Source organism: Lagopus leucura, unplaced genomic scaffold (assembly GCF_019238085.1).
Source record: "Lagopus leucura isolate 7727_CA_CO unplaced genomic scaffold, USGS_WTPT01 Super-Scaffold_100159, whole genome shotgun sequence".
NCBI classification, from domain to species: Eukaryota; Metazoa; Chordata; class Aves; order Galliformes; family Phasianidae; genus Lagopus; species Lagopus leucura.
This window is the reverse complement of record NW_024962335.1, coordinates 31,851,115-31,878,133: the sequence shown is the minus strand read 5'-3', so window position 1 is coordinate 31,878,133 and position 27,019 is coordinate 31,851,115. Positions and strand designations below refer to the sequence as shown.

General features: G+C 38.1%; 1 protein-coding gene across 4 annotated transcripts in view; it reads right to left on the bottom strand.

Annotated features, from left to right (window-relative positions):
- The window catches only part of ARHGAP8 (Rho GTPase activating protein 8), a 76,740-nt gene that overhangs the window by 5,476 nt on the left and 44,245 nt on the right, over positions 1-27,019 (bottom strand). For all 4 annotated transcript variants that reach the window (XM_042889835.1, XM_042889838.1, XM_042889837.1 and 1 more), the window contains 4 exons: positions 18,875-18,948; positions 8,046-8,123; positions 7,249-7,377; positions 3,962-4,065 (listed from right to left, as the gene is read on the bottom strand). In XM_042889835.1, the coding sequence (XP_042745769.1) occupies positions 3,962-4,065; positions 7,249-7,377; positions 8,046-8,123; positions 18,875-18,948 (385 nt within the window). The remainder of the gene's footprint in view (positions 1-3,961; positions 4,066-7,248; positions 7,378-8,045; positions 8,124-18,874; positions 18,949-27,019) is intronic.

Genomic DNA, 27,019 nt, shown 5'->3' with positions numbered 1-27,019 from the left:
CTTTAAACTAAAAGAGGGGAAAATTAGATTACATGCTAGGAAGAAATTCTTTACTCAGAGACTGTTGAGGCATTGCAACAGGTTGCCCAGAGAAGTTATAGATGCCCCATCCACAGTGGCATTCAAGGTCAGGTTGGATGGGGTCCTGTCCATGATGGTGGCTGGAACTAGAAGATCTCTAAGGTCCCTTTCAACCTAAGCAATTCCATGATTTAATGATTCCAAAAGATCAGCGCCTGCCCCTCCACTCCCCCTCTCCTGAGAAAGCTGTAGGCCACCATGAGGCCCCCCCTCAGCCTCCTCTTCTCAAGGCTGAAGAAACCAAGGGGCCTCAGCCAGTCCTCATACATCCTGTCCACTAAACCCTTCACCAGCTTTGTAGGCCTCCTTTGGACACCCTGTAATAGTTTGAAGCCCTTCTTGTATTGTTGTGCCCAAAACTGCACACAGTGCAGAGCAGAGCAGAGCCTAACCAGCTAGTAGTGCTGTGCCTGGTGCACCACAGGATGTAGTTGGCCTTTTTGGCTGCCAGGGCATGCTGTTGACTCATGTTCAACTCACTGACAACCAGAATCCCCAGATCCCTTCCAGCAGAGTTGCTTTCCAGTTTCTCATCACCTGTTCATAACAATGGTAATGGCTTTATCCCTCCCTGAGGGAATCTGGCTTCAAGCTACTTCAACTCCTCCAGTACTCCAATGCCAGATTTCTTTCTCAAACATCACAATCAAATCTACTTCACTGACAGCACTATCATGAGCAATTAGTATTTTCTTCCCACACAAGACCATCCAAGATCAGCACTTTTTGGTGTCTTCTAAGTAACTCATAGCCCAGAGATGTGCTCTAAGTACAAATGACATATTTAACATTTGGACTAACCCCCTAGACTCTTTCTTTGATTCCATCACAAAACTACTGTCACCATTTCAAGTAAGAATACGCTTGCTCTATCAATTTCAGAAACTAATAAAAGACAATTCTCTAAGGACCTACATTTTATCTTTGAAGACATCTGAACATCACAGAAAAGTGTGACAAGAAAGACCTACACAGTTCCAGCTCGTTGTTCTCTTTAACTAGGACATGTATAGAAAAATCATTAAGTAGCAACAGATTATATTGAAAATAAGTCATCTAGAAATCTTTTTCCTAGCCTTCAGATAAAATCTGCAAATTCCTATGCTAATAATTGGAAGTAAACACTGAAGATTTAGTGCCACATCAACAAATGTAAAAATACATGTCCATCATGCAAGAGTCAGCTTCCTGCAGCAAAATTGTATCAGTATTTCAATTCCACATACATTCATTCCAGCACCCTCATGAACACTGCAGGAGTAACACTAGTCTGCCACTATTTTACATAATGAAATTAAATAGTGAAATGATAGAAGGTTGAAACATCCAATTGCTATACATTTTAAAATTGTAAGGAAACCATCACCTTTGAACTTTGTACTCACAATCATCAACAGAACCCCAAAAAACATTTTCAGAAGAAAACTGCTAGATATTAAATATCCCCCAAAACTTACTGGAAATGCAAGTTTCAATCCCCGCTCTCTGCTTGCCTCCTAGAGATGCCAGCTGCTCGTGTCTGCTTCATCACGCTCACTCATCTAATCTTTCCCAACGTGACCCATCCCCCAGCCATATCCAAGCTTTACTGGTGCTAATTACACTTTTAAATTGGACAAGTGATTGCGATAAAACACTAATTCAAAGCAATTCAGAGATTTTTTTTTTCCCCCTCAGCTTGTACTTGGCTTTAACTATGGTGCTTCATTTTCAGCTCTGAAATGTAGCTCACACGCCACAAAACCTTGTTTATTTTTTTCTATTTGCTCCATATTGACATTTTGAATTTGGCAGAGTTCTGCAATAGCTGCTTGAGGCAAGTCAGCCATCATTATTCTTCATCAGGCATGAATAAAGGGACAGAAAGATATAGTAAAGAATGGGGAATATATGAGCTGTTCTGCCCCTCACTCCTAGCTGTCTGATTTTGCCTGCAGACCTCACTCCACGTTGGAGCTTCAGATCCCTCTCTAGCAGCTACATGCACTGCAAAGTGGAGACAGCACAGACCTTTCACAGCATCCTGGGCTCATTACTGGCAAAATAACTGCCAGTTTAAGGTTAAGAAACATGGACGTATTTTTGAAATGCAAGTCTTTTACGTCTGCAGAAGTTGCACTGTCTTGCTGTAGTGCCCTTGGAGTAGAAGTAGTCATTTCATTCAGCTGGGGGGCTGAGACTGCAGAGAAAATACTGCTGTTTTTTTTCTTTCTTCCACAAGCCTGTATCAAACTTATGGTGCTCAAAACCTACATCCAGTGATTACAATTCATTCCACTTCATGAAATTACCACAAGTATCTCTAGCACTACTCAAGGTTGAGCTCAGGAAGAATTAAATTGGCTCATGTATGTAAGAAGGTTGATGCTTGCAGGTAAGAACTAGGATTAGTGGTAGAGCAGTCTACATTTGAATTGTGTCAGCTTGTGCAGTGCACTAATCTGCAGTGAATAGAAGTCTCTAGTTTCGAGATTGCTTCACATTCCCTTGACCTTTCCACATGCAAATATTCCCCAAGACATTAAAGATGAAAAGCTATGGATCAGCAAAAATTGCAGAGCTGAGCACTAACATCAATTTGACATGTAGCCTTATATAACAAGGAACACTCAAAAATAATGCTATCTTCTGTTGCCCAATTACAGAAAACACTATGTCGTACTTTTGCACACCTCATTAACATCTCAAGTGCTCAGCTCTTAAGAAATGCATTGAGATGGTCCATCTATTACTGGAATAAAGTCACTTACACAATTCATAATACTGAGGAGACATATCAGTTGATAAAATAATAGCAAATGACACGAGGATTTTCTTAACAGCATTAGAGTTCAGTTAAGGAGCAGTAAATGAATGTGTGAGTATTACAACAACCTTGCCAGTGTTGTCAGTGCAAGGGTCATAGCAACGTGTTTCCTTTGATCTTGCCTTTCTGTAATGTTTCAGTACAAAAAAAAAGTATTAAATATCCTTCTTTTTGAAATATGCTAATGGCTAGAATATGGCAAACATAGTTGTAACCCAATAACAATTAATGAGGAGGAAAATAAATGTCATTCCATATCTGTCATTACTTTGATGGGCTCTTAAGTCTTCTGAAGGCTAGATCCTTTTATTTAGACATCATCTAAACCAGAATTCTCAATTTTAGGCACCTGGGCTTGAAAAATGCAATTTGAAAATGGTAATACATTGAATAAGGTGGGAGGGAGGAAAAATTACACTCTTATTACTGTCTTTTCCTGCACATAAACTAGCAACAACAGGACGGCTGCAGAATGACTATAATTGAGGTTTCCCAAAGTCCCAAATTTGTTGGAATATGAATAACAATTAAAAAATGATTCATTTATTCTGAACACAAAAATACTGCAAAAGGGCATGATTAAGTATTTTTGTTTGAGAATGTACTGTTACAGAATTAAAGGCTATTTTAAACAGGAAAAAGTTGTTTTTAAAGTAAAATATAAAATATTTTGCTGATTACTTTTCTAAAGGTCACCAATATTTTTAAATAATTTTCTAAAGTGACACAAATATATACTTAAAGTTTTAGGTGCCAGAATTTACACTTTGGGGAAAAATTCATGTTATGTACTTTTTCTGCAGCACTAAAAGACACTCAACTACTATTTTTAATATTTTTCATTCCAAAATAGGAAAAAAAAAGTCACTAAAACATACATTAGTGAATGGGCAACGGAGGAGAGCAGACTTCTAAATATTCCAGTGAAGGCACAGTTTCAACTAAATTCACTACTTCTTACATGTAAAGAATTTCATGGTGACTGTATGGCTGAGACCACTGTTTAGCACAAAGCTTTATTAGATGTAAAGAAATGATTGGCTGTACTTTTGGAATTTTTTCCTATATACTCACCATATGGAGAAAGCATATCAGATATTTCAGAACAATGTAATTGTGATCAGGAAGTCCTTGAATGATTTGTTTACATCTGGTTACTCGTAAACAGCTCTCCACACCTGCAATATCAAAGTCAGTCTTAAATTAACCCAGAAGCATCAATGTATTACCAAGAAATGACACCTTTTTTATATCACCTGGAATTACTTCAGCTATCTGTCTGTAGAGCTGGCCACAAAAATCACCTTTATTAATGTCTATCCCCATGACAGTAGGTTGGGCTGCCTCTTAGGATAAGCCTATCCTATTTAGTATTTTCATATATATGGCTAAGAATATTTTCCCCACTCAGTGAAGTAGCCAAGGTCTTGTTTTGAATCCATTATCTCTTCACACATTGTATCCAGATGTCTACTTTTTATACCTTGATTTTATTCTAGCTGAGACTCGGTGCTGCAAAGCTCTTTTTTGGCACTCCACTAACTCCAAACACACTTCTGTGATTTGGCTGGAAACTTCTTTCTTGGACAAAGATTTACGAGATGGACATTTGGGTGAGTAAGAATTTTCTAGAGATGAGCCAAATCAGATTCATTAACACATTTCTACAGATGGGCAGAACTGGAACCAGACCCCAGACTCAGTGAGACAATCTGATTAAGAATATGCTAGCACTGGAATACATTTTGAACATTGTTCCAAATGATTTTATTACTATTATTTTTGCTGGAATATTTTAATAAATTCAGTACTGGAAGTTTAACACCTAGCTGGAAAAAGTACTCATGATTACAGTCATATCTGACCTAACCAGCTCATTTGTGCTAATGTTTTTTTCTCCATTTGCTCCATTTTTCTCTCTCTCCCTGACGTAGCTAGAGATTCATATAAGCATATCTGCAGGCACAAAACTCCAGCATGTTAGAAGTTCCCTTAAGCTGTGATTTAAATACATGAAGCTATGCCCAGTTGAGCTGCGTTGATATTTTTACTACTGCAGAGCTATCAGTTCCAGTAAGACAAAAAATGTGAGTCACAAGAATTTTTCTGTCAGCCTTCTGCAGGGTAAATAATTCAGAAAGTGTACCAATACAGGGCAAAGGAACTCGTTAGCAGCATTCACAGCCCTGTAAGAAGTTCTTTGAAAACTACAAGCTTAAAGTTTCAATTCCCTTTTTTTTTTTTGGTCAGTCACTCGGCTCATTTATTTCCCAGCTCCTGTCAATAACTCCTGTAAGAATGTTTCAAGTGAGACGCTAAGGAGAAAAGCTTCACTATAATTTCAAAGTATTGTAAAGCAGTGATAGTGTATTTCTGGGTTTGTGGGTTAAGAGATATAATAGATAAATCACACAGTGCTTTCCAGAAGCCAGAATGAGAATTTTCAAATCATTCCAAGACAGCTGTCTGCATTCACACCTCTTCAGAGCTCCCTTCTGCACTGTATTCACAGAGAATATAACTTTGCTGCAGCCCAGAATGGCTCTCAGGCTTAGCATCTTTAAAAAGTAGGATGTCACCATAGTATCAAGAAACAACAGTGGACATCACACCGAGTAACAAAAAAGCCCAAGGAGAAATTCTCTTTAACTGCATCTTTCAAAAACAAACTTTGCCAACATTTAAAACTCTGATAAAAATAGCATGGATTGAAAGCTTCATAGATGTTTTCCTGTGCAAAAAACCTCAGCATTAGGGTAATGCATTGCTTTCAGGTTCTTTTCAGATGTTTTCTTTTTTTTAATTAGCTCTTGCAAAAAGTAACTTACTGTACAGAAAGACGGAAGATTAACTCAATAAAAATTACCATTCCCCCATCCCTTTCTTCATCTATTCTTTACACTGTTCTGAATGACTATCCTTATTCCCTCAATTTCTACAACCAACCTGTGAAGAGACTTATTTTATTTTTTTTTAACATGCTGAGATAGTTACTCTGTAGATAGATGAATTTTACTTCATAGGTGTGAATGCATCTGATTTTGCCTACCGTAACTCCTTAGCCTTCAGGGTAATTTCAGCTGTATTTGATAGAAGAGGTTGGGGGTCCCAACTACAGAAGGCATTAGGTCATCTTTTAATTCTTGCAGATAGTTACCAAACTTCTAATCACTGCGTATGTTTTGGTTTTGTTTGTTTGTTTGTTTGTTTCATTTGTAAGTACTGTGTGACAAAGTAGCATCCAAAATGGCAAAAATATTCATAAAAATTTTGGACATTTCTTGTTTGAGCAACTTGTGCTTCGGAAAAAAACATCTTTCCAATTTACTGCAGGGTTCACAGCTCTGCTCGATGAAAGCTGTAAGAAAAGTAATTTCAAAATTGGAACTTTTTTGGTGTGTGTGCAAAAGCAGATTGTTATTCTCCCCATACTGCCAGCAGGGAAAATTGATTGAAAAAAAAAGAGAGGAGAACAGTGTCCAAAGGACTGATTTTTCAAGTTGCTTTTCTATAGAGGATAGATTTCTGATATTGTGCTGTCATCCATCTGCTGGTAGCCGCCAACATTTAAACTGTTGGGACAATTAGATCAGATTTGAGAGAGGGGTAGGTCAATGTCTTTTATATGCCCATGCATTTTGTGGAATTAGGTAACTGAGTAGAGAGGGCAGGTCATAAAGATGCTCCGACCATGAAAAAATGCTGCACTGTGGTATCAGTTCTCTCTGGGCATTAGAGAAGACAAAAGAAAGCTCATGTTTGAGATGGAATCCATGGGAATCCAGGCTTTATTAGCTCTTCTAGTCACAGGGCTATTTCTTCTTACATTCCTCCGAATGCGCAGAGCGAAAAAACACTGAGATTAAAAATTGGTATCAGGGTATCAGGCAGTGTAAATACAGGGAATACAAGAAGAATGATAGAGAAGATAACAACTTATTTACCATAATTACAATAGAGTCTGTAACATCTACAAAAACATTCTCTAAAAATATGTGTTTGTACTTTTGTACTGAAGGTTAAGCCAAACCCCAGAAAAGAACAGTGAAGGTGCTAGGTGCCTTGTATATCCAGTATGGAGCTACATGTCAGTTTTCTGAGCCTTCATGATACTCAGCAAAACAGCAGAGATTCTGACTCCCATGTTTCAAACTCCTTGACAAGGTACTTTATCCACCTCTTCTGGGTGGAATCCCACCTTGTAATAGTACAGATTATGTCACTATCCATTAATAGCTGCAGTGAAGGCACTAATACAGTTACATACCCCCAATTGAGCCGTGGTTAGCAAGCAGCAGTGAATTAGCAAGGTTCAGTTTAGTTAGCTGTATGAATTTTCCTAAAACTGGATTAATACTCACTGGTAATTCCAACAATAGGATCATAACACTCGAAGGTTAGCAATGGCTGAGGAAGTTCCCTAAGGAAGGTCTTTAGGATAACAGCAGGAACATGGATATCATGATAGTCATCAAAATTTACAGGCTTGCCTAAAAGGAAGAAAAAAAGAAGTGTGTTCAATCAGATGTTTTACTTATTCTCTGAACTACTGTACAAAAACTGTTTCACACCATGATTAGATAACTCACTGGCTTTCCAGAAGCTGGTAACTCCTACAGTTTTCTCTTCATATTTTTCAAGGCTTTATTAATCTTGCTGTAAGTGATCCTCTCCTTAAATGCATACCATAAAATTACTTCATGGAGAAGTCACTGACTTTCAAAATGACTTCATTACATTTCATAAATTATTATGTAAAATTGTACTCCTTTGCCATAGCCACGGAAGAATACCAGGGGCAAAATGACATGAAGGCACTATACTTGGCATTTTTAACTAACTGCAGTGACTCAAACTGCACAAAGGTAATATGAGTGTCTGAGAAACCAGACCATTTTTTACTCAAACCTCAACATTCTTCAGTTGCTACAGTTTTTGAAAACTCTGACATCAGTTAATGACTCACTATTCAGTAAGCTTTAAGCTATCTTTTGAGCTCCTGTACTAGCGTTCTTATTGTATTTTAGATTATAAATGACTTTATGATTAACTAATTATTAAAAAAATACCTAACATCTCTGCTTCATTGTTTGAGACAAGATCAATAAAGCCCTCACACTGTTAGTAACCTGTGGCAATTTTTATAATGGCAGCTTACCCTGGTTGTAGAGCTTCTGAACATCTTTGATAGTCTGGATGCTGGCTGACCTTCTGAAGAGGCCCTCTACTTGTAGTCCTGAAAAATACAGTTAATGTCCCATTGGTAACAGATGTCACATTCTTGTTTTGCTTCATAGATTCAATTGAAAACAGAGCACAGGAAGAAGGTTTGGGAACAAACCTGCTTGGTACAGACATTGTACAAAACATCGTAGCAGTGCCTAAAGCATTTTCTTTAATGCCACTCATAGAAGTACTACGGCCTTTATATAAGCGTTTTACAAGTGTCATGTCAATGATATTCTTTTCTTTAAAAGTACTTTTCAACAGTGCCTCACCCTCACTTGGTTTATCTGCAAACAGCCACACCTGCTGTTCTGCTGTTCTAATTTAAACACCTTAAAGCCTTTAGCAAGCTAAAGAGAGTATTTGCAAAAAACTCCTGAGCTCCTACTACTGTCAGTGCGTGAGACAAGATGTAAGCTAGGGGATGCTTTACAGCATCTTTGGATTGAGGAGTCCTTTCTACTGGAGGGATATTGGTCTCCCCACCTTCAAGGTACTTTTGAGCAGACCACTGCTTCTTCCACCTCCCTCTGGAAATCAATGGGACTTAAGACTCTGCCTGCCCATGGTATTTTGAAATACCTAATTCTAATCTTGCTAGGCATCTCTGAAATACGTCTTTCATGTCTTTAACCGAAATCTGTTTTCAGCTACAGAGGAAAAATGTCAACAAGCTGCATACAATCAAGGATTGAAATTGGATAAGTTATTTGATTTATAATGCAAAACAGTATTGGGATGTTTTACTTTTTTGAGACATGCAGTGCTTCTTGCTTTTGAGTTTCGTAAAATCATCATTTCCTTCTCTGTCTCCCTCTCTGGTTTGTATTATTACTTCCACTTAGTAGGAAATACAATTTGGCTCGCATGTAGTTGCAAACTGAGATTCCCACTGGAAGCACAGTCACCTAAAATATTAGGCTTTCTGACAAAACACAGCAAAAATATCAGTCTTTTTGAGAAGGGTGACAGACCACCCACTGACTTGAAGAGGCTGTCGTTTGTTTTCTTTACATGAATGGGGAAGAGCAGATGATTGACTTCTTTATTTTTTCATTCTAATCTTTCAGCTGCTAAGTAGTCAGACTGAAAGTTATGCTTGTGTATCTCAACTGAAGTATGTGCACATCTATTTACAGAATCAAGAGTTGTTATGGTGTTCAAGAAAAATCTGGAGTCATGCACTAACATGCACTATTATACTAGGATAGAATCATAGAATCACCAAGGTTGGAAAAGATCTCTAAGATCATCCAGTCAAACCATCCACATATCACCAGTATTTCACACTAAACCATGTCCCTTAGTGCAACATCTAAACGTTTCTTGAACTCCTCCAGGATCAGTGACTCCACCACCTCCCTGGCAACTCATTCCAGAGCCTGACCACTCTTTCAGAGAAGAAGTATTTCCTAACATCCAACCTGAATCTTCCTTGGCACAACTTGAGGCCATTTCGCCTAGTCCTATAGCCAGATACTGTCATTCTTGTAAATTCACATAAGTTGCATACAAAAGTATATTTTATACATGAAAAACTAATAAATGCAAAATTCCTTAATCAACCTTCTCCTGATAGAATGGCATTTAGCATTATTCATATGATTTCAGATCAGAATACTAGAATTGATATTGTAGTACTGAAGTAATCGTGTTTCAGAGACTTTTGCAAAGAAACTCTAGGTCTACTTAAAAGTGTCCCATTCACTAGAATTAGAAGCTTATCATTACTTACTACGGCACCCTAATTTTTTTTCTGAACATGTATGTTCCCACTTCTTAAACTCCAGTTTAAATACTAAAACTTTAACTTATGCCTTCAAATCTGGAAGGTGTATGAAAACTCGTACTACACGAGGAAAGCCATGTGTCTGCTTACTAAAGGAACCTAATGGATGGTGATTATGATCTATTTGAATGACTGTTTAACTCTCAACCAGATCATGTTCAATTGAATAAAGTTACTGCAAATGATATCACTGTAGTAAAACTTTTCCATTAGATTTATAGTGCAACCTGTCTAAAGGCATGGCTTTGGAAGAGGCAGCTCTGAAAAGCTAGCTTGTCAAGACATTGCCCTCAGCAAACAACAAATGCAATAATTTTCTTAGAATTTGTAGAATTTTATGTTGGCTGTAAGTGGACTGCAGGTTTTCTGTAGAAGCATGTCTTTCAGAAGATGGACAAATATGGATATATGGATAAATGCTTAAAATTTGGTTTGCTGGAAGTGGTTTAACAGTTAATGCTTTAATCTGATGTTAGTCTCACTGTATAAACTAAGGTGTAACAAATATCCATTTTTAACATGTGTATTCCTTTATTGGCTGTGCTTTCAAGAGTCTAATTAAAGACATGAATCTCCAGTGCAGACAGCAGCTCTCCTTGTCTGGTTCTGCATCCCATCAGTGTTACTGTAATGGCACTATGCTCTTGCTGGATATGTTGTTTGGAAGTCCTTGGGAGGAGAAAACAACTATTTCCTCATTTGCAGAAGTGTAGGATACAGGTGAAATTTGTGGTACTTTCAGAATTAAATTTCCAGAACAGCTGGAACTGGATCAGTATACCATAATTTGTTTTACATACAGGTGGTAATAACCAAATACAAATGCAGGTGTTTCTTCTCCTTACATTCTTCTCCATACACATGAACTGAGTGGGATTCTTTTTTAAGAAGTCCACAAGCCTGTTATTTGCCCTCAGTGCTTTCTGCACTTTTGAAGGGCCTGGCATTTGAATGGCAGTACTGCAAAGCATTTCCCACATCATCTAAACCAAATCCCCCAACAGGAGTCTCCTAATAAGGGATGGGAAAGGGAAACGGGACGTGAAGCCTCTTACCAGTGATTCAACTGTGAAGGGTAAGTACTCAGCCTGACACACAACCAGGACATACATTTGCCAAGCCTGGCTATGGCTCCTCCTGTTCAGCCAATAATGGGGAAAAGTCAGCCCATAGTACTATCATAATTAAGCACTGTTTAGCACTAGGTGCTCCCACCAAAGTGAAATTAATCACTTTGTCTTCTTTTTTGCAGACACAGTTCATGTCAGAGCCACCAGCGTTAAAGGAAACAAAATTGACTGAAGACAATCCTGGTCGTTTCACTTTAACACACACTTTTCTATTCTTTCAAGAATGTGTTTTGACTTAGATGACTCAGTATTATGTTAGTAGTATTCTTCAATCAAATTCTATTTACAAATTCATATCAGCTATCTCTTTATTACAGTTGAATTTTGTGTGTGTGTGTGTGTGTGTGTGTACAAGTTGAACTATTTTGCCATGAAAGGCATGGGTAACCAATTCCATAGAGAATACAAAAATCAGACTAACAATCAGACTAAAAGTGCTTGCCAGACCACTGCTAGCTGATGACTGGCATTAACAGCAGTTATGATAAACATGCAGCTGCACATCACTCAAATATTCCATCAGTGCTGCAGAACTGCTATTGAGATAACACAAACTGCTCCATGCCCCTTGTGCATAAAAACAGATAAATAGATGGACGGATAGATGGACAGACAGATATAAAGACCAGTAGAATGTTGCTATCCTGCCCTAAGTACTTTGGACTAAAGTGAGTAAAATTTTATTTTAAATATTAAATGCTAGAGAAAAAAACATAGTAATATGACTGAAGAAGAAACCATCTGTATTCAATGAAAAGTGATTCTGAGATTGAGAACTTAACTGAGTAATTATTTAAATGTCAGTAATCATAAATGAAAACAGACAGGCACTTCATTCCACACTGAAATAAGATGGGTTTTACCACAGTAGACAAAATTTTACAGTGCAGTGACACAATTGTGTCATACTCTGAATTAATAAACTGTTGCTAAAAATACTTAACCCCTTTCTGCCTCCCCGATCAGTTGTTCCAAAGGAAAAACACAGAAAATCAAAACAGATAAATTAAAACAGCACATGCTGACACATTGCTGAAAACTTGTCAAAGAAAGGGAGACGTGAAAATTGCATTCTTTTTCCTTCAATCATCTGGCATCAAAATTCTTTGTTAATTCGTCTGCTTTCACATGAGAAACAGCAATGAATGAGCATCTGAATTGTTTCTATCCAAAACTGAGTTTGGAAATGTTTCTTTCAATTGTTGGTCCTGCCAAGTTTCAGGAAGCATCCATCCTGATTTGGAATTAGTTTTCATCCTCACTTACACAACTGATTCAGGCTTCTTCTTCCAGATCACCCAATTCTAATAAGAATCCCTTTTAAAAATCAGAACTTGTTTATTTCTACCATGCAGACTGACTAATATATACCATATTTTAACTGTCCACATGGATCATAATCTCTTAATTGTCTGGTGGTAGGAATTAAGAATTTTTATATTTAAGATAAATTTGGGCTATATATTTTTTAAAGTAAGAATACATTACAAGTTTTAGGAGGGGGTTACACAGTGTCCCTATACACTGTGCAACAAATATGGAGCAAGTGATCATAATGTCTACAGTTTGTAAATGATTTGCTCTGCAAGACGGTACAGAAATTCAAGGATAGAGGGAAAGAGAAAGTACAGTTCCAGCCCTATGGCAAAGCTGCTGCAGCAAGGATTTAGAACAATGTATCCTTCCAAGTACCCAAAGTGTGTTTGTGTCCTTGCAGTTCTGAACAGCATAGCCTAGCCTTTGGATTTATGAATGAATAATCTCAGTTTACACTTGGCACCTCCAAACATAATTTATTTACAATGTTTGAGCATTGAAAACACAAACTGGGCTTATTACACGGTCCATTTTTATTTGATGACACATGAACCGGTCTTAAGATTTATATCATCTCCATTATCCCTGGGTAAAGACTTTCTCATCAAAACAGAAAGAACTAAGAACTCAGAAATGTTTGTGTGACCAATGTCAAGCTTTCCCAGTGTTGCATTTTTAGAAGATATTTGATTGATTACAAGAAGTGGAAGCCAGGAGGTAAACTCAGTAAGCTGCAGCAATCCAAAGGCATTCAGAATTTATAACCATCCATCTCTACCCATTCTGACTCACCGTCAGGATGCATTCATTCACATCAAAAAAACTGACCCAAAACTTTGTCCATCAGCAAGATTTGTTGTGTTTCATGAAGAAGATAAGCAGGAAAGATTAATTGCTGTTTACCACTGCTTTGCTGTCAAACAGATAAAGGACAGCTTTAGTTGCCACCATAATTATACCATAGTATATTTACTGCTTTATTATTAAACTCCTATGGCACAGTTATTATCATTGCATTTAGGAGTTCTTTGTCATCACTCAGAACTCTCCTGTGGTACTATCAGAGAACACTGAACAGAAAGTTTGTCCTACAAAGCACTAGCAGTCGACAAAAGAGATGAGGTGAGAGAGAAAGACTCAGTAACGGGGACTACTGTGACATAATTTTCCTTTAGGGGACAGTTATCTATTTTCTTTCTGTGATTTTGCAGAGCAGTTCCTTCACCGTGACTTTATTGGTCTGTTCCATCACTTCTGAGCTGCTGCTGATCTCAAATGGTCTCTTCAATTTCTAAGTAATTTTCTGTAGCTGTTTCCTTATTTGCCTACTCTTGAGAATATAAATGTTATCAAATTTTGCAGATTTTAGTAGTTAGCTTTGGCTTTAAATTGCTTAAAATACAAACAAGGACAGAGTTTGCATCTCTAAATGCATTGGAAATAATAATCCTACCTTTACATTTCAAACTGGTAATCATTATTAAACCAGTAAAAATGACAGTGTGTTACTACTTCAGACAGGGTTTAGGAATGTTTCTGTCCTTTGTAATCTATTTAACACCTTCATAAGAATCAGAACAGTACAGGTTATACCCACCTTTATAATGAATCAAATAAAAATTCCCTTAAAAACTGTTCTGTGACTTCCAGATGTTGGGGTGCTTGCTCACAGAATATGGATTTTGCCATGCATCTTCAATTTACTGTGTATCAGTTAGTCCCTTCAAACTGTGGCTCAGTTTAAGAACTAAGGGAATGTAGTGAATTGTATCAACACTGGTCTAAACAAGGCCCCAAACCAACCCACACACCACCAAGCCTTTAATTTCTCACGACACACTTAAACAAAGAGTATGTTAACAACTGTTCTTGAACATAAAGACATGTAAGCAAAAGGCATGAAAGGAATTGGTGAGACACCTAACTAAGCATAAAGGAAAAGCACACATCTGAGTCCTACAGCTCCCAGTGCACATGGCTGTGAGTCCCCTCTGTCCTGCTAGGATGCTGCAGGCAGCACCTGTGGCTGCCACCACTCTCATACCCCCAAGCATCATGGGCATGTAAAGGTGCAGCCTCCATAGCATGGCGTTACTTACATTCCTGCTTACAAAAACAGCCTGTTAGAAGAGTCAGCTTCCATCAGCAACTCACTTCAGCACTAGGTAGGTTGCTGAGGACATGTGGAGACATACTAACCAGAGAAAAAATGACTGCCCTGTGGCATAAATTGGGTTTGTCCGAGAAAAAGGTCTGTGCAAAAAGCATCAAGATCATTACCACCAAAGGAATGACACCAGGTTATGAACACTTATGAATTGTTCTGACAAGAGAGTGAATATTTAATTAAGCAAGGTAATTTCTCAAGGCACAGTAGAGACAAGGTAGTATACAAAAATCTTATTTAGTGTAAGCACAAGCCAAGCCTGAACTAGACAGATGAACAAGTTGTTCAGAAGTTGAGCAAGGAAGAAAGTCCTCCGGTTTGCTGGTTACAAGGAAAATCTGCTCATAGATGAGCTGTTTTAAACCGATCTTGCCATTAAGGCCTGACTAAATCATCAGCTCACTTTTGAAATGAAGAAAACTTCTCTGTTTTGGTCCAGAAGATGATCAGAGCTGCAAAGGAATTTGTCTGCTAAGATTTTGCAGTATTTGATGACTTTTTTCATAGGTCACTCTGAAGTAATGCATCCTATTTATTTCCATGGAAACTACAACAGATGCAAAGAGCACAGTAACACTATTTGATAAAGCAAGTTCTCAACTACAAAACCAAAAGCTAACCGCTGATAACTCTATGAGGATGGAAACTATGCCAAAAATCAAATGGAAAAGATAATGACAGTGAATTTCTGCCACTTCTGGAAGATGAGCTGAAGTTTTCACTGCACTCACAGCTGCGTCTGGAGTGCAAAGAATGCTGCCAGTCATCCTGCAGAGCTGTCAGCACCAGAACCAACACACGCTGAGGCTGATGGCAGAACTGAGATACTCCAGATTTAGATAAAGAGTTAAAATCAGAGCAGACAGCAAGTACTACAGATACCTGCACACTTATAAACAAGTGCAAAAAAATGCATGTCTATCACCTACTGCTAACAGCCTCGGCATGGCAGGTACTTGGCTTTCAAGAATCAGCCAGCTGAAAATGTCAGCAAATGCTCTACCTGACAAGCCGTCTCCTAACTGAGAAATCTGGTTAGAGGACATCTCCTTGTGATAGGGAATATGTCAGCTCAGAACAAACCCATGCTTAGCTGGAAGATGCCAGCGCTGGCAGATCTGATGGCCTTCCTTCCTGGGGACACAGAAGGACAGAAAGATGGGGAAAAGTCAGGCTGGCTGGCTAGCAAGCGTGAGGCTGAACTACAGATCAGTGCTCAGCATCGCTGTGTTACCAACTTGCACAGATGCACAAAGCAGGACAAGGACTTTTGTTCAGAAATACCATCACATATCCTCAGAGACTATCCTTCACAAACTGTGCTGATATTGCATGGAACGAAGTTTTAGCCAAAAAAAGAGGATGTTTGGAGAAAACCCAAGGATGATTACTGCTTTCAGAATAACAAGCTTTCATCTCAGAGACATTCTGCAATGATAAGTTTGAGCCAAATCTTCTCTTTAATCACAACCATGAGCTGAAACTTTGGTGGTTTTTCTTTTTAAATTATTTGTTTTTGTTTTGTTTTTGTTTTAAATTTCTGTGCAGCAGGAATGGTAGCTTCAGAAAACTAAGCTGGACCCAACAAATGGTGGGATGGAGGTGTCTGATACTGTTGTAGTTGCTACAAGACAAAACAGCAAGAAAAACATCAAAAATAACAAGAAATGGACCTTTTGTGTTCAGTCATAACAACAAGTTACTAATGAAACTTTTGTCACCAGCAAAATACAACTCCTTTAAAATCTTTAAACAGGTGGAAGGAAGGGTAAGATAAGCAAAGTATCCCATCCCTATACAGTCAGAAGTTTAAATCAATTGACATTTTTAATGATTAAACTTTCACTCAGTCTCTGAGTAATAACAGCTATGAGAAGTAGTGATATCTGTGCATGTTCATCCTTGTTTTAGCTCTCCTGACTCCCATGGATTACTGAGTAAGAGGTATTTGCCTATTAAGATAAGCTAAATGTATGTAAGTATGATTGTTTCATAACAATCTAAAACATGAAAAAACCTGGTTTTCATCTGCAGATGAGGCATGCTCTGATCCACTGCACGTGCTCTAATTATCCATTTACAATTATAATTACAGGGATTGTCTCAAGCTGCCAGTCACTTGCCTTCAACATTCTTAGTAGTGAACTATTTACATTCCACCCATCTAACAACAATGTATTTGAAACAAGCTGCATCTGAAAAGTTTTCATCTTTAAGGTGCCTGAAGCAGCATATCCAGAATATCAGAATAGTTTTATGAGCTTTAGTGTAATGCTGAATTAGGACCTAGAGGCCTTCAGTAAAGTTCTTCTGGGGGCTCTTCACATACTGCAGATCAGTAGATACCCTGAATAGCACAAATGGCACCACTCCAATTCTTGGCCTTTGGTTGGTACAGGTATTTTGAAGATAAATCACCAATTTCAGTAAGCTAGCAGCTGGCTGTTCTGCACACAAGGAAGCCTACAAAAGCTGTGCTCTGCTGATGTGAACTGAAAGCAGGTATCCACTGAAATGGATCTCTCTCTTAATCTCCTATACATACCATTAAGTTTCATGCAAGGTATGAAAAGCAAACAAAAATAAAACGTACAATAAAATGTTCTTATTTACTACAGGAGAAACTAAAATATGGAGGAGCATAGTCCAGCAATGAGGGAAAGATGCTGTGTAGTCTGTCCTCATTTAAACCAGCCTGATCTTGCACCAATACAAATGAAGACAGGATTGCTCAAGGGAATCTGCAACACAGCTGAAAAGTAATGTTTTTCTTCACATTCCTTCCTCTCTCTTTTCACAAATGTGAAGACTATTCAGTGCAAGTTTTAAAAATGTTTGATATTTCTCTCTTAAGGTTCAAATAAACTCAAATCAAACTCTAGTGACAACAGTTAAAATAGACAGAAATCAACACTGAACACATTTGAACAAGTTTAAACACATCTGAAAGGAAAATGTACCTTGTTCAGATTAGGAGCTCAAGAATGCAGTTAAGGACGGGGAATACTGTGGGATGTAGGTTTGGGGTAAACCTCTCTATGGAAGACAATAACTTACTCAACATTTGTATTCTCTATTTGTGTGCTGTCAATAATTTCTTTAAACAAGGAAAACCTCAGATGAAACTGCTATATATAGCAGAAATACAGAGCCATGAGCCTGGTTTTTGTCTTAAGAAAAATCTTGTTAATCCTTAAAATTTGTTCAAACATTAATCAAAATTAAAAGCATGTTAAAGACTAGTGGCATTCAATAAAAAAGAAACAAAACAACCAACAATGCCACCTGCATTCCCACAAAAAATACCTGAACCAAACATTCTGGTTTTCTTCACTTGCCCTACTGACACATGTATTAAAAATTCACGCTGTACTTTCAGAGATCATAGAAATCAGTTCCAGCTTTAGCATTTAGCAGCGTTGCACCAGTCACATAGCTGTGTTATGCTGTTTCTTTTCTTGCACGTGTAACATAAATGCAGCTAATATTTGGAGTTGGTACTGTAAGATTTCATTAACATTCATTAACATTCATGAAACTCTAACACCTTGAAGCAGGAGGAGTTATGGAAATAATACTCTCACCACCCTCAAAATCAGGGATCAGAATGTGTAATCATATTATATAGAAAAAAGGAATGTCAGAACTGCAGCCTTATCCCTTCCTCCCTGCTGCTCCTCCATTCCTAAGTTGGAAACACAGCATGCTTGCCCTACAGATAGCATCTGATGCTTCCTTCCTCCATTGTGTTGGTTGGGTGCATGAGGGATACCACTGTATAGACAGCAGTTCAAGGCGCATCCCTCTTTTCCTTGTACGTGAAGGTGATCTGTGAACATAAATTTTAAATGTTCTCATTTTAAATAAAGGTTACTGTAAACTATCCCTATATATTGCAACCACAGATATGACCTGCAGTCAAAGGGTCTGTAAGTGCCAGTAAGAGTCTTTTGTGAAGGGAAGACTTCAGGCTTACTCCTACAAAATGCATTTCCTTCAATGAGTTCTATAAATACAGAAGTTTTCATTGATTTTTACTGTGAATTTTATTTAAAAACCACAATATGATATGGGTTGGTGATGTCTGTTACAAGACATCCTCTCTCACTTGCTATTCCAAAATATTTTTTTTAATTTTTTTTTTTTAATTTTTTGTAGTGAGACAATAATCTGATAATAAGCTATTCTCTACCAATCAGAGCCCTCAAGGCAATGTTCAATTGCCACCCAGATTTTCAGGATTTGAATATATCCTTCATTTTGAGATTGCAGCTATAAACTTTGCTGAATCAGGCACTGAGGATTACATACTGCTGCCTTTGTTTAAAATACACATCCCTTTTTGACACATAACTCACCATTTCTTTTTAGGTAGGACACGGTTTCCTTCATTACCGGGGGAATTAGTTCACCGCTATTTTTGTCCTTGATACTGTTAGAAAGACAGAAAAAAAGAAAAAGTAACAGCCTTTGAGTGCACTGGCAGACAAAGAATCAAACAAAAGGCAAAACAGTCTCAGGAAAAACCTTAGGGACTTTGAAAGCATGCATTTCCTTCTAAAAATCAAGGAGCCTCCATCTTGGCACCTGCACCAAACATGGTACTGCTCCACAATTGCAAGAGGTACAGAATGAGCCGAAGAGTTTTATTCAAAGAGCCATTCCTAAATGCTTTTTTTCCTCCTAGAAAAACTGTACAACCACAAGGGCAATGAATGTAAAGAAGGGCTGTTTTCTGCTCCAAAGAGAAGTTGAAGGCAGAGTGGCAGTAAGGTGTTCCAGGCTGAATTTGCCCCCAGTCAAGGTTGGTTTCTCTTTAGTTTTGTTTCCCTGGTTGTACCGCCCAACGACATGGTGGTGACACAGCACTGATGATGCAGTCTGGATTCAGTTGCACACAACTGCTGCAACGTGGTTTGAAAGCAGGTCGGATGCAGACAAGAAAAAAAGCTTGCATCGAGTGCTTTGTAACAGCCTTGGGGAATGCTGCAAGTTTAGAAGCCTTTTGTCATGCAGATTTTTCTTTGTCATTTCTCCCTTTTTAAGTCACAGAGTATGTATAAATAAAAGGATATTGCACTATTTATTCTGAAGGCAAAGTGATGCAGTGAGATTGAGTTTATTAATGCTTTGAATGATTCTCACAAAATTAGATTTCCTTTTCTTTCACGAGTGAGCAGCTGAGGCAAAAAATTGAACATAGCATTTTCTTAATCTAGAAACACAGAAAATTCCTCAATTATCTAAAAATATGTCTCCAGTAGTTTCAAAAGTATAACAAAGAGATAGTATTTGTCAATCATTTTGCTACATTTTTATAGTAATCAACGACAAAACAAAGCACAAATCTCAGATTTTAACGTAAAAATCAAATTATTTGTATGAAAAAAATTAATGTCATATTTAATAGGCGACCAGCTTTACTGATGAGCTCTAAAGCACCAGCACAAAACAGCACAAAAGCTGCATTATAAGAGGCTGCAACTGCTGTGGTTATTCCACAGAGTGTGTGAGGTTCTCACACAAGCTGATACACACAGCATGTTAAACACACCTCATGCTCCTGGCTGCAGTTGTGCCTGCGGATAGGAATGAGTCTTAGAGTTTTTCTTCTCAAGGCAGTGTGATTTCTTCTCCTTCTGCATAGGCCTGCTTATTATTTTATTAATATAAAACAACTGATACTAACTGGGCTCTATTAGATACAGTTTCATAACACTTGCATGGAATGAGCCATCAATGATTTTATTTTGCATTTACACTATGCATAAAGGGGTAGGGAAACTGTTGAGTGTGGGGCCCCTGGCCTTTCTACTTCGTGTTTGTTTTCCTTGTGCCTAAGAAGGGAGATAAGAGAGGACATGCAGACTGCTTAATTTTGAGACTCCACCGAGGAGGATGGTCACCCCAGGCTCACACACAGGGCTGGGGGGGGAGCTCCTCGCAAGGGAAGCATCAGGATCCTGACTTAGTCACCAACTTGCCCTGTGTTTTTACCTCTCTTACTCATAAACTGACAGTGGAATTAATACGCTTCACACTATTTGGTGTTCAACCACCAAGCAGTTCGATCTCATTCATCACTCCAGAGGCACAATACTGTTGGAAAGGGAGTAAGTTTTTCCTTCAGCTGCAGAACTAACAAAGTTGATGTGTTACGGATTTGTAGCCTGTGCCCTCTGTTTCCTCATCAAGTAGTCCTGGACCATTTTCCCTATGTCATTTCTAACTTTCATGTAGTATTATCATTTCTTCCCGTCACCTCTTTATCTCATATTTCCTTATAACGTTAGGAACAACTCATAATTAATCATCACCTAAATACTCACAGGTGCATCAGCAGACCAAAAACAACACAAAACTGATTTTATGCTTTAATTGTTCTCCTTCCAGCCAATGATTTCTAAAAGCTTGTAGTAGCAGTATTTCTAAGTAGTAGTAGTATTTCTGAGAGCCCCGTTGACAGGAGTCCATAGCTCCCCTATAAAACATGACTAAAAATATTAATCCATTCAACATTTTTTCCCGTTCTTATTCAACAAAGTTTCTACACCAGACACCTAAGTGTATAAAATTCAATACTGCTCTAAATGTGTGTTAATACTAATTCGTGGAAACATCACTGCATCTACATCTAACAGGAACTATTCACAGGGGTTTTCTTTAATGTAAACAGATATAGGAATTCTGCTAGAAATTACAATCCAGTTTCACATACTAAGTTTATAACAGAATAGTTTTAGTCACTTGAACAAAAAAATTCTGCATATATATGTAATGCACTCGGGGAAAGCAAAAGACCAGTGGCGAGAACTGAGTTTAATTCAGATAATCCTGAAGGCTGACCTTCTGTGTATTAGTAATTCTCATAATTTGCTATAGTTTACAAGTAGGAGCTTCAGATCAAATGCGACAACTCGCTGTCTTTACACACTGGCAAGGTGCCATTAATTTCAATCTAAAATACTACTGGACTAGCTGGATTAATCACTCTCTGCTATATCATAATAACTTAGCAATGGCCAGAAGAAAGATTTATGACCTGACTTATAAGACAAAGGCCAATCTCAATCTTTATCATTATCACAGACATCTTATGAGAGCTACTCCAAAGGCCATGAGTATTTTAGGAAAAAAACCTCACTAACTAGACACAGTCATTGCCTGAAATGCTACCTGGGCCATGTGTATGGCCTAGTCCTCAGTGCAGCATCCCCATCTTACCCACGGGGACTATCAGGTGCCTGAGTGAAATAAAATCCCAGCAGTAAAATCCTCCTAGTCACTTTCAGGATATCAGTTCTGTCACTCCCAAAGTACCAAGCCTCTCCTGCTTCCTCCAGCTCTGATATTACCTTCAACAAGCTTACAGCAGTCTCACATGTTCTGGTGACACTTCAGAGTGGACAGCCAGCCTGAGTGCTACAACCATGCAGAAGTTGTGCAGTGCTCTAAGAACAGCTCTGAGACCTGTGTTGTGCTTCCCTTCCCCCTGATATTCATGTAGATCAAGGGGAGGAAAAATCTAAAAGTAGCTGTGCTGCAATGCTGTGAGCTCTCATCCCCTAAAGAAGGAATGCAGCCTTCTGTAGGGTTTTTGTCACCTCTAAAAGTTTGCAGCAGATCACTGTTGCCTAACAAAACCTGCCCCAAAATAGAAGAGAACAGGCAATTTTTGAACAGCCCACTAATAAAAAACCAGGAGGTTCAGAGGGTTGTTTGCACTGCATGCCAAGTTGAAATTCCCAAAGTTGAAATGATAACCCCCAAAAAGTGTCTAAACAAGAAGAGCGTGGGAGAGATGAGGCCAATTTCAAGGTCAAATTTGGGATACCACTGAAGAAAAGCTTGCAGCAAACCAAGACAAGAGGAAAAAATGCTATGTATTTTTTGTGTGTAATATGTATAATATATTTCTAATATGGCAGCTAAGACACATTCTTTGTGCAACACAATCGTGTGTTCAAGTAAGTACCTTAAACTTTTAGGGCAAGTGTTATTAAAATCAGTCAAAAGCCTAAATCACTTAAATGGGGACATCATCAAGACTTTAATTTGCTTGGAAGCTGTTACATTTTTATTATTGACAATTTGAGCTCATGGAACCCATTCTCAGCCCCTTTGAAGTTGCACTGATTTGATTGTTTTTGCTTTCTTACAGCTGCTCACTCCAGAGAAACCAAATAGCAACCCAGCAGATTTTTATAAATGTTTTCTAATTATTATTGTTTCCTATAAATGTGTTTCCTCATTTCAGTGTATAAATAGCAAACTGATTATTTACAGCACTTTCTCCTGCTGAGCACTAGCCTATCTGTCAGAGAGGTGAAACAAATAACTGAGCTATGACTTGTAATAATAAAACCTATGCATCATTTTTCTTTCTCTAGGAAAAAAAAAAAAAAAAAAAATCTAGTTTCTGCACATTTGCCATTTTTGGCATGATTCTTTTCTCTTGAAGAGAATTCCCAGCACATGAAAGAGGACCTCAGGATAAAGCATACTTTAAAATAGAGTAGAAAATTCACTGAAAGTCACATGCAAAGCTTTGTTCTGTTTTTCCAACACCTGAGAAAGTTGGAATGCATATTTTCACAACATTGTACAAGGTGGAAAATACTGTTCAGCTTACTGGACCTAAGGTGACAAAAAATAATAGGGGCATTACCTCAGCTAATGTAAATCAGAACAGCCCAGAGGTCAATGAAATTACACCTCTATCTTCCCTTCCTGTCAAATAATCTGCATTTTTCTTGCCCCGTTCAGGATGGTGTGATGAGCAGCTGTGCTCTATGATGGACAATGTAAACTGCTTTTAGAGGTCAGGCATTTTGAAATGAGAGATCTCGTATGCTTTTTGCTTAAGAGAGAAAGACAAAACAGAACATTTCAGTGTACAGTATAGTCTTCTGTAACTGATTCGCATATCTGAATCACTGTTGCAACAATATGTTAGATTCAAGAGGGATCTATTTCAGTAAACACAATAGCTAGAGAGAATGAGTACTCTTCACTACAGAATATGTGATCAGTAACTGTAGTGCCATACATTCAATGATTCATTTTTAGACTGTGGACAGTTATCACAAAAGACCTCTACACATTGTTCTGAAGTGCCATTAAGTATTCTTGGTTGATAATCTCTCTCTCTCTCCTCTTCCTCTCCTTTTCATTTTTTCCCTGCTGAGACATGCCGAGATCCAGTTTTGAATGCATTCTTGCTCCGTGGTCATGCATGCCCAGCATGCACAAGCAGAAAGATTATGTCCAAAAGAAAAGCACCCTGAAATGTTTATGATAACAATTTAACAAGCAAAAGCTGTACAGTTGTTGCAGTTTTGTGCATTTTCCTCTGCCTTCTCTCTCCACCCATGGCACTAAATACAAAAACAAAGCATTCCCTGTCTCCCCACAAATGATACTTAATTTTAAATTTTAAAACCAATCAGAGAAAACAGAACAATGTCAACAGCTAGTCAAGGTCAGCTCTGTGTTTCGTGCTGGAGCTCAGCTGTAACCATCCTTGATTACAGAGGCAATAGGGTGCAGCAACAGAGGTTCATAGGAGCTTGCTGAATGTACAGCAGAAGACGATGATTCAGCTTGGCTCACAGTCAGTTATTTATTCTTTATACGTTTTGCAAATTTAGGACCCTTTATTTGTGCACTTGAGCTGTATTTTTCTCAACACCACAAGTAGAGGGTGCCCCATTTTTTCCCTTGCCTTTTTAAACACAAAATTTTACAAATGGCTTTTACAAGAAAAACCCTATTTACACAATACACAAGTAGTGAGGATGTATTCTGAATAGCTAATTCCTGCTGCTCTGCACTTTTTGTGTGAAGATAGCCAGGCAGAATGAACACAAAGCTAGTCCTGCTTTACGACCACGACACATGAGCTTTCTTTGAAATGTCTGGATTTATAAAATTTACAGCTACTGGTGAGCAACAAAGTAATTTTCATAGCACTGCATGCTATCCTTTGCAAATTAGGAGTGACTACAAACTACAACATTATAGCAGAGGGTGCATCCCTGTACACTTGCCCTTTTCTAACCCTGCTCCTTGCTAGCCTCCGCTATTACCCTCTATTGGAGACAGAATGTGAGGCTTGATAGACCTTTAAACTGACTCATCATGGTTCTTTATCTGCTTGCTCCCTCTGCACATGAGAAGCTTGAGTTAGCTAAAGCACATAATTTACAATAAGCACACAAAATATTTTACCAACTGATTCTTAAGTGCTTGTCAAAATGAGGCACGGTTTCCCACTAAATTATGTCTGAAAAATCAAGTGTGGGCAAAACTTCCTCAGAAGGAGTGTTCTGCCCAATATGCCCATTAAGATGTACATTAGTTTCAGTTGTGTTATTTTACATTTTCAAGAGAATCACATTGCTTTCAACATGAGATCTAATATTTAAATGTGTTCTGGGCCACTGGAACAGGCAGAATTTGGCACCCAGGAAAACCAGGCTGGAGGCCAAAAATATCTTGGAAAGACATTCAGCCAAGCCAACTGGGCAAGTCTGCTCTGTACACATAGGCATAAAGAATTAATTCAGGAGAGCACCCCTTTTTTTTTTTTTTTTTTTTTCTTTTTTTGTCTCCTGTGCTTCAGAGAAATCCTATTGCCACTTCTTGATGCCTTTACTAAGCTCATTTATTATGAGTTTAAGAACTACATTACCTCCCATGTAGACTTCAGGAGAACTTGGTACCAGATTCAAGTTCCAATTGTGAAGACCAAACAACAGTGTCCTCATAGGAGCTCACAATGATACAGGCTTCAAATTCATGTCTCTGAGCAACAAGTTACACACTTAAATTCCAAAGATCTAAGTTGAAATAAAATTGGGTTAAGATCTTTGCTGAATCACAGTGTGAACAGCTGGCATGGGATAACAAATTTCTGTGACTCAGCCCAGAACAGATCCCTGATCTACTGAATCTCTCTCATATCTTTACTGTCTTGCTCTCCTAGGTAAGATTCAAACATACCATGTAGGAATACTTCTAGGTTTCAGAGAATCAGTGGCATCAATCATAACAAACATTTCCCTTTAAAAATAGTTGTTCTCATTAAGTCCACTCCTGCACAAGATCCTGGGTTCCTTCACAGGTTTCTGTTAATAGGCATTTGGAAAATTGGGACCACAGGCAGGTAACTATGTAATCTATCTTCCTTTCTGCATCTATAGCATGTGTTTGATCTGTGCCTACAGAAAGAGCATTGTGTATGCCTCAAGCAGTAAAAACAGTGATTTGACTGCTCAAACTCCTCTCTGCACATGATTCCGAGCTCCTCTTTAGCTTCATTTATTTCACTGCACCATACAACAGCAGCACCTTGACTCACAGAAAAGCTCTTTTAAATAAACTATAATTTCTAAAGCTCCCTCTATTATTCTACACCTGTAATAACCAAAGTACATAAAAACTAGTACACACAAATTTTTGAAACACCCTGAAAATGTCTGCAGTAGCTATCTGAAATTATGAGACACAAATTAAACGCCTACGAGTGTGCCGCTATAAAGTTTTCATACACACATGATTGGAATGACTAAAAATTCTTTCTACCTATACTCTTCATGAGTAACATGGTGGCTGCTAACTGTGGTCCAGACAACAGCATTGCCTGATTTTTTACAGAAGAACATTCAAAAAGATATGGGTTTTTCTACTTTCCATATCCAGAAGTCATTGGGATATCATTGTCTAACATCTGATCAAAATTAGGCTATCTAGGAGGCTTTGGATAATCTCACTCACCATCTTTTAACTGCCTAATTAAAGATCATCATTCCAAAGGTGCTGAAACAAATGAAACTTCAGGCTTATGAGTCTTAATATTTCTTTTCTTACATTACAGAAAAAGAAGTCTGCTAGAAATAGTCCTTTAATGGCAATAACTTTCTCTCAATAGCATCACTGATAATACTGTTTCCACTTGACAGTACTGAAACACATGGCACACAGCACACATATTCCCATAAACCCATACAAAATAAAATCTGGGTCATTCTGCATCCTTTTCAGCAAACAGAAAGAGCCTCACCTAGGAGAAGGCTTCAAACCTGTATCTTTGCTAAATACATGGGAGATCACAGAAATTTTGCCATTGCAGACTATAGAACTCATAGAAGGAGAGGGAACAAGTAAAAGCAATTGATTCACCAAGAGAATACTTTTTTTCTGGTTCAGATTTTAGAAGCTCTCAACACATATCATTCTCTTTCCTCCATTAGCTTTACCTTCTTCATAAATATGGCATATATTAATTCATTTATTTCTTATTTTGAAGTCATAGAGGATTGTCATCCTTTTTATATTCAGGAATGCTGAGGCATGTGAGACATTGTCTCCTGTGAGAGCTTAGATAGAACTTATTGGAATTCCAGGATGGACTGGAAGCAAGAAACTGCATGCCCTGATGCCAGTAAGCAGTCCCACTTTTACAACAGGAGCAGCAGCATAAAACATTGCCCTTCTTAATG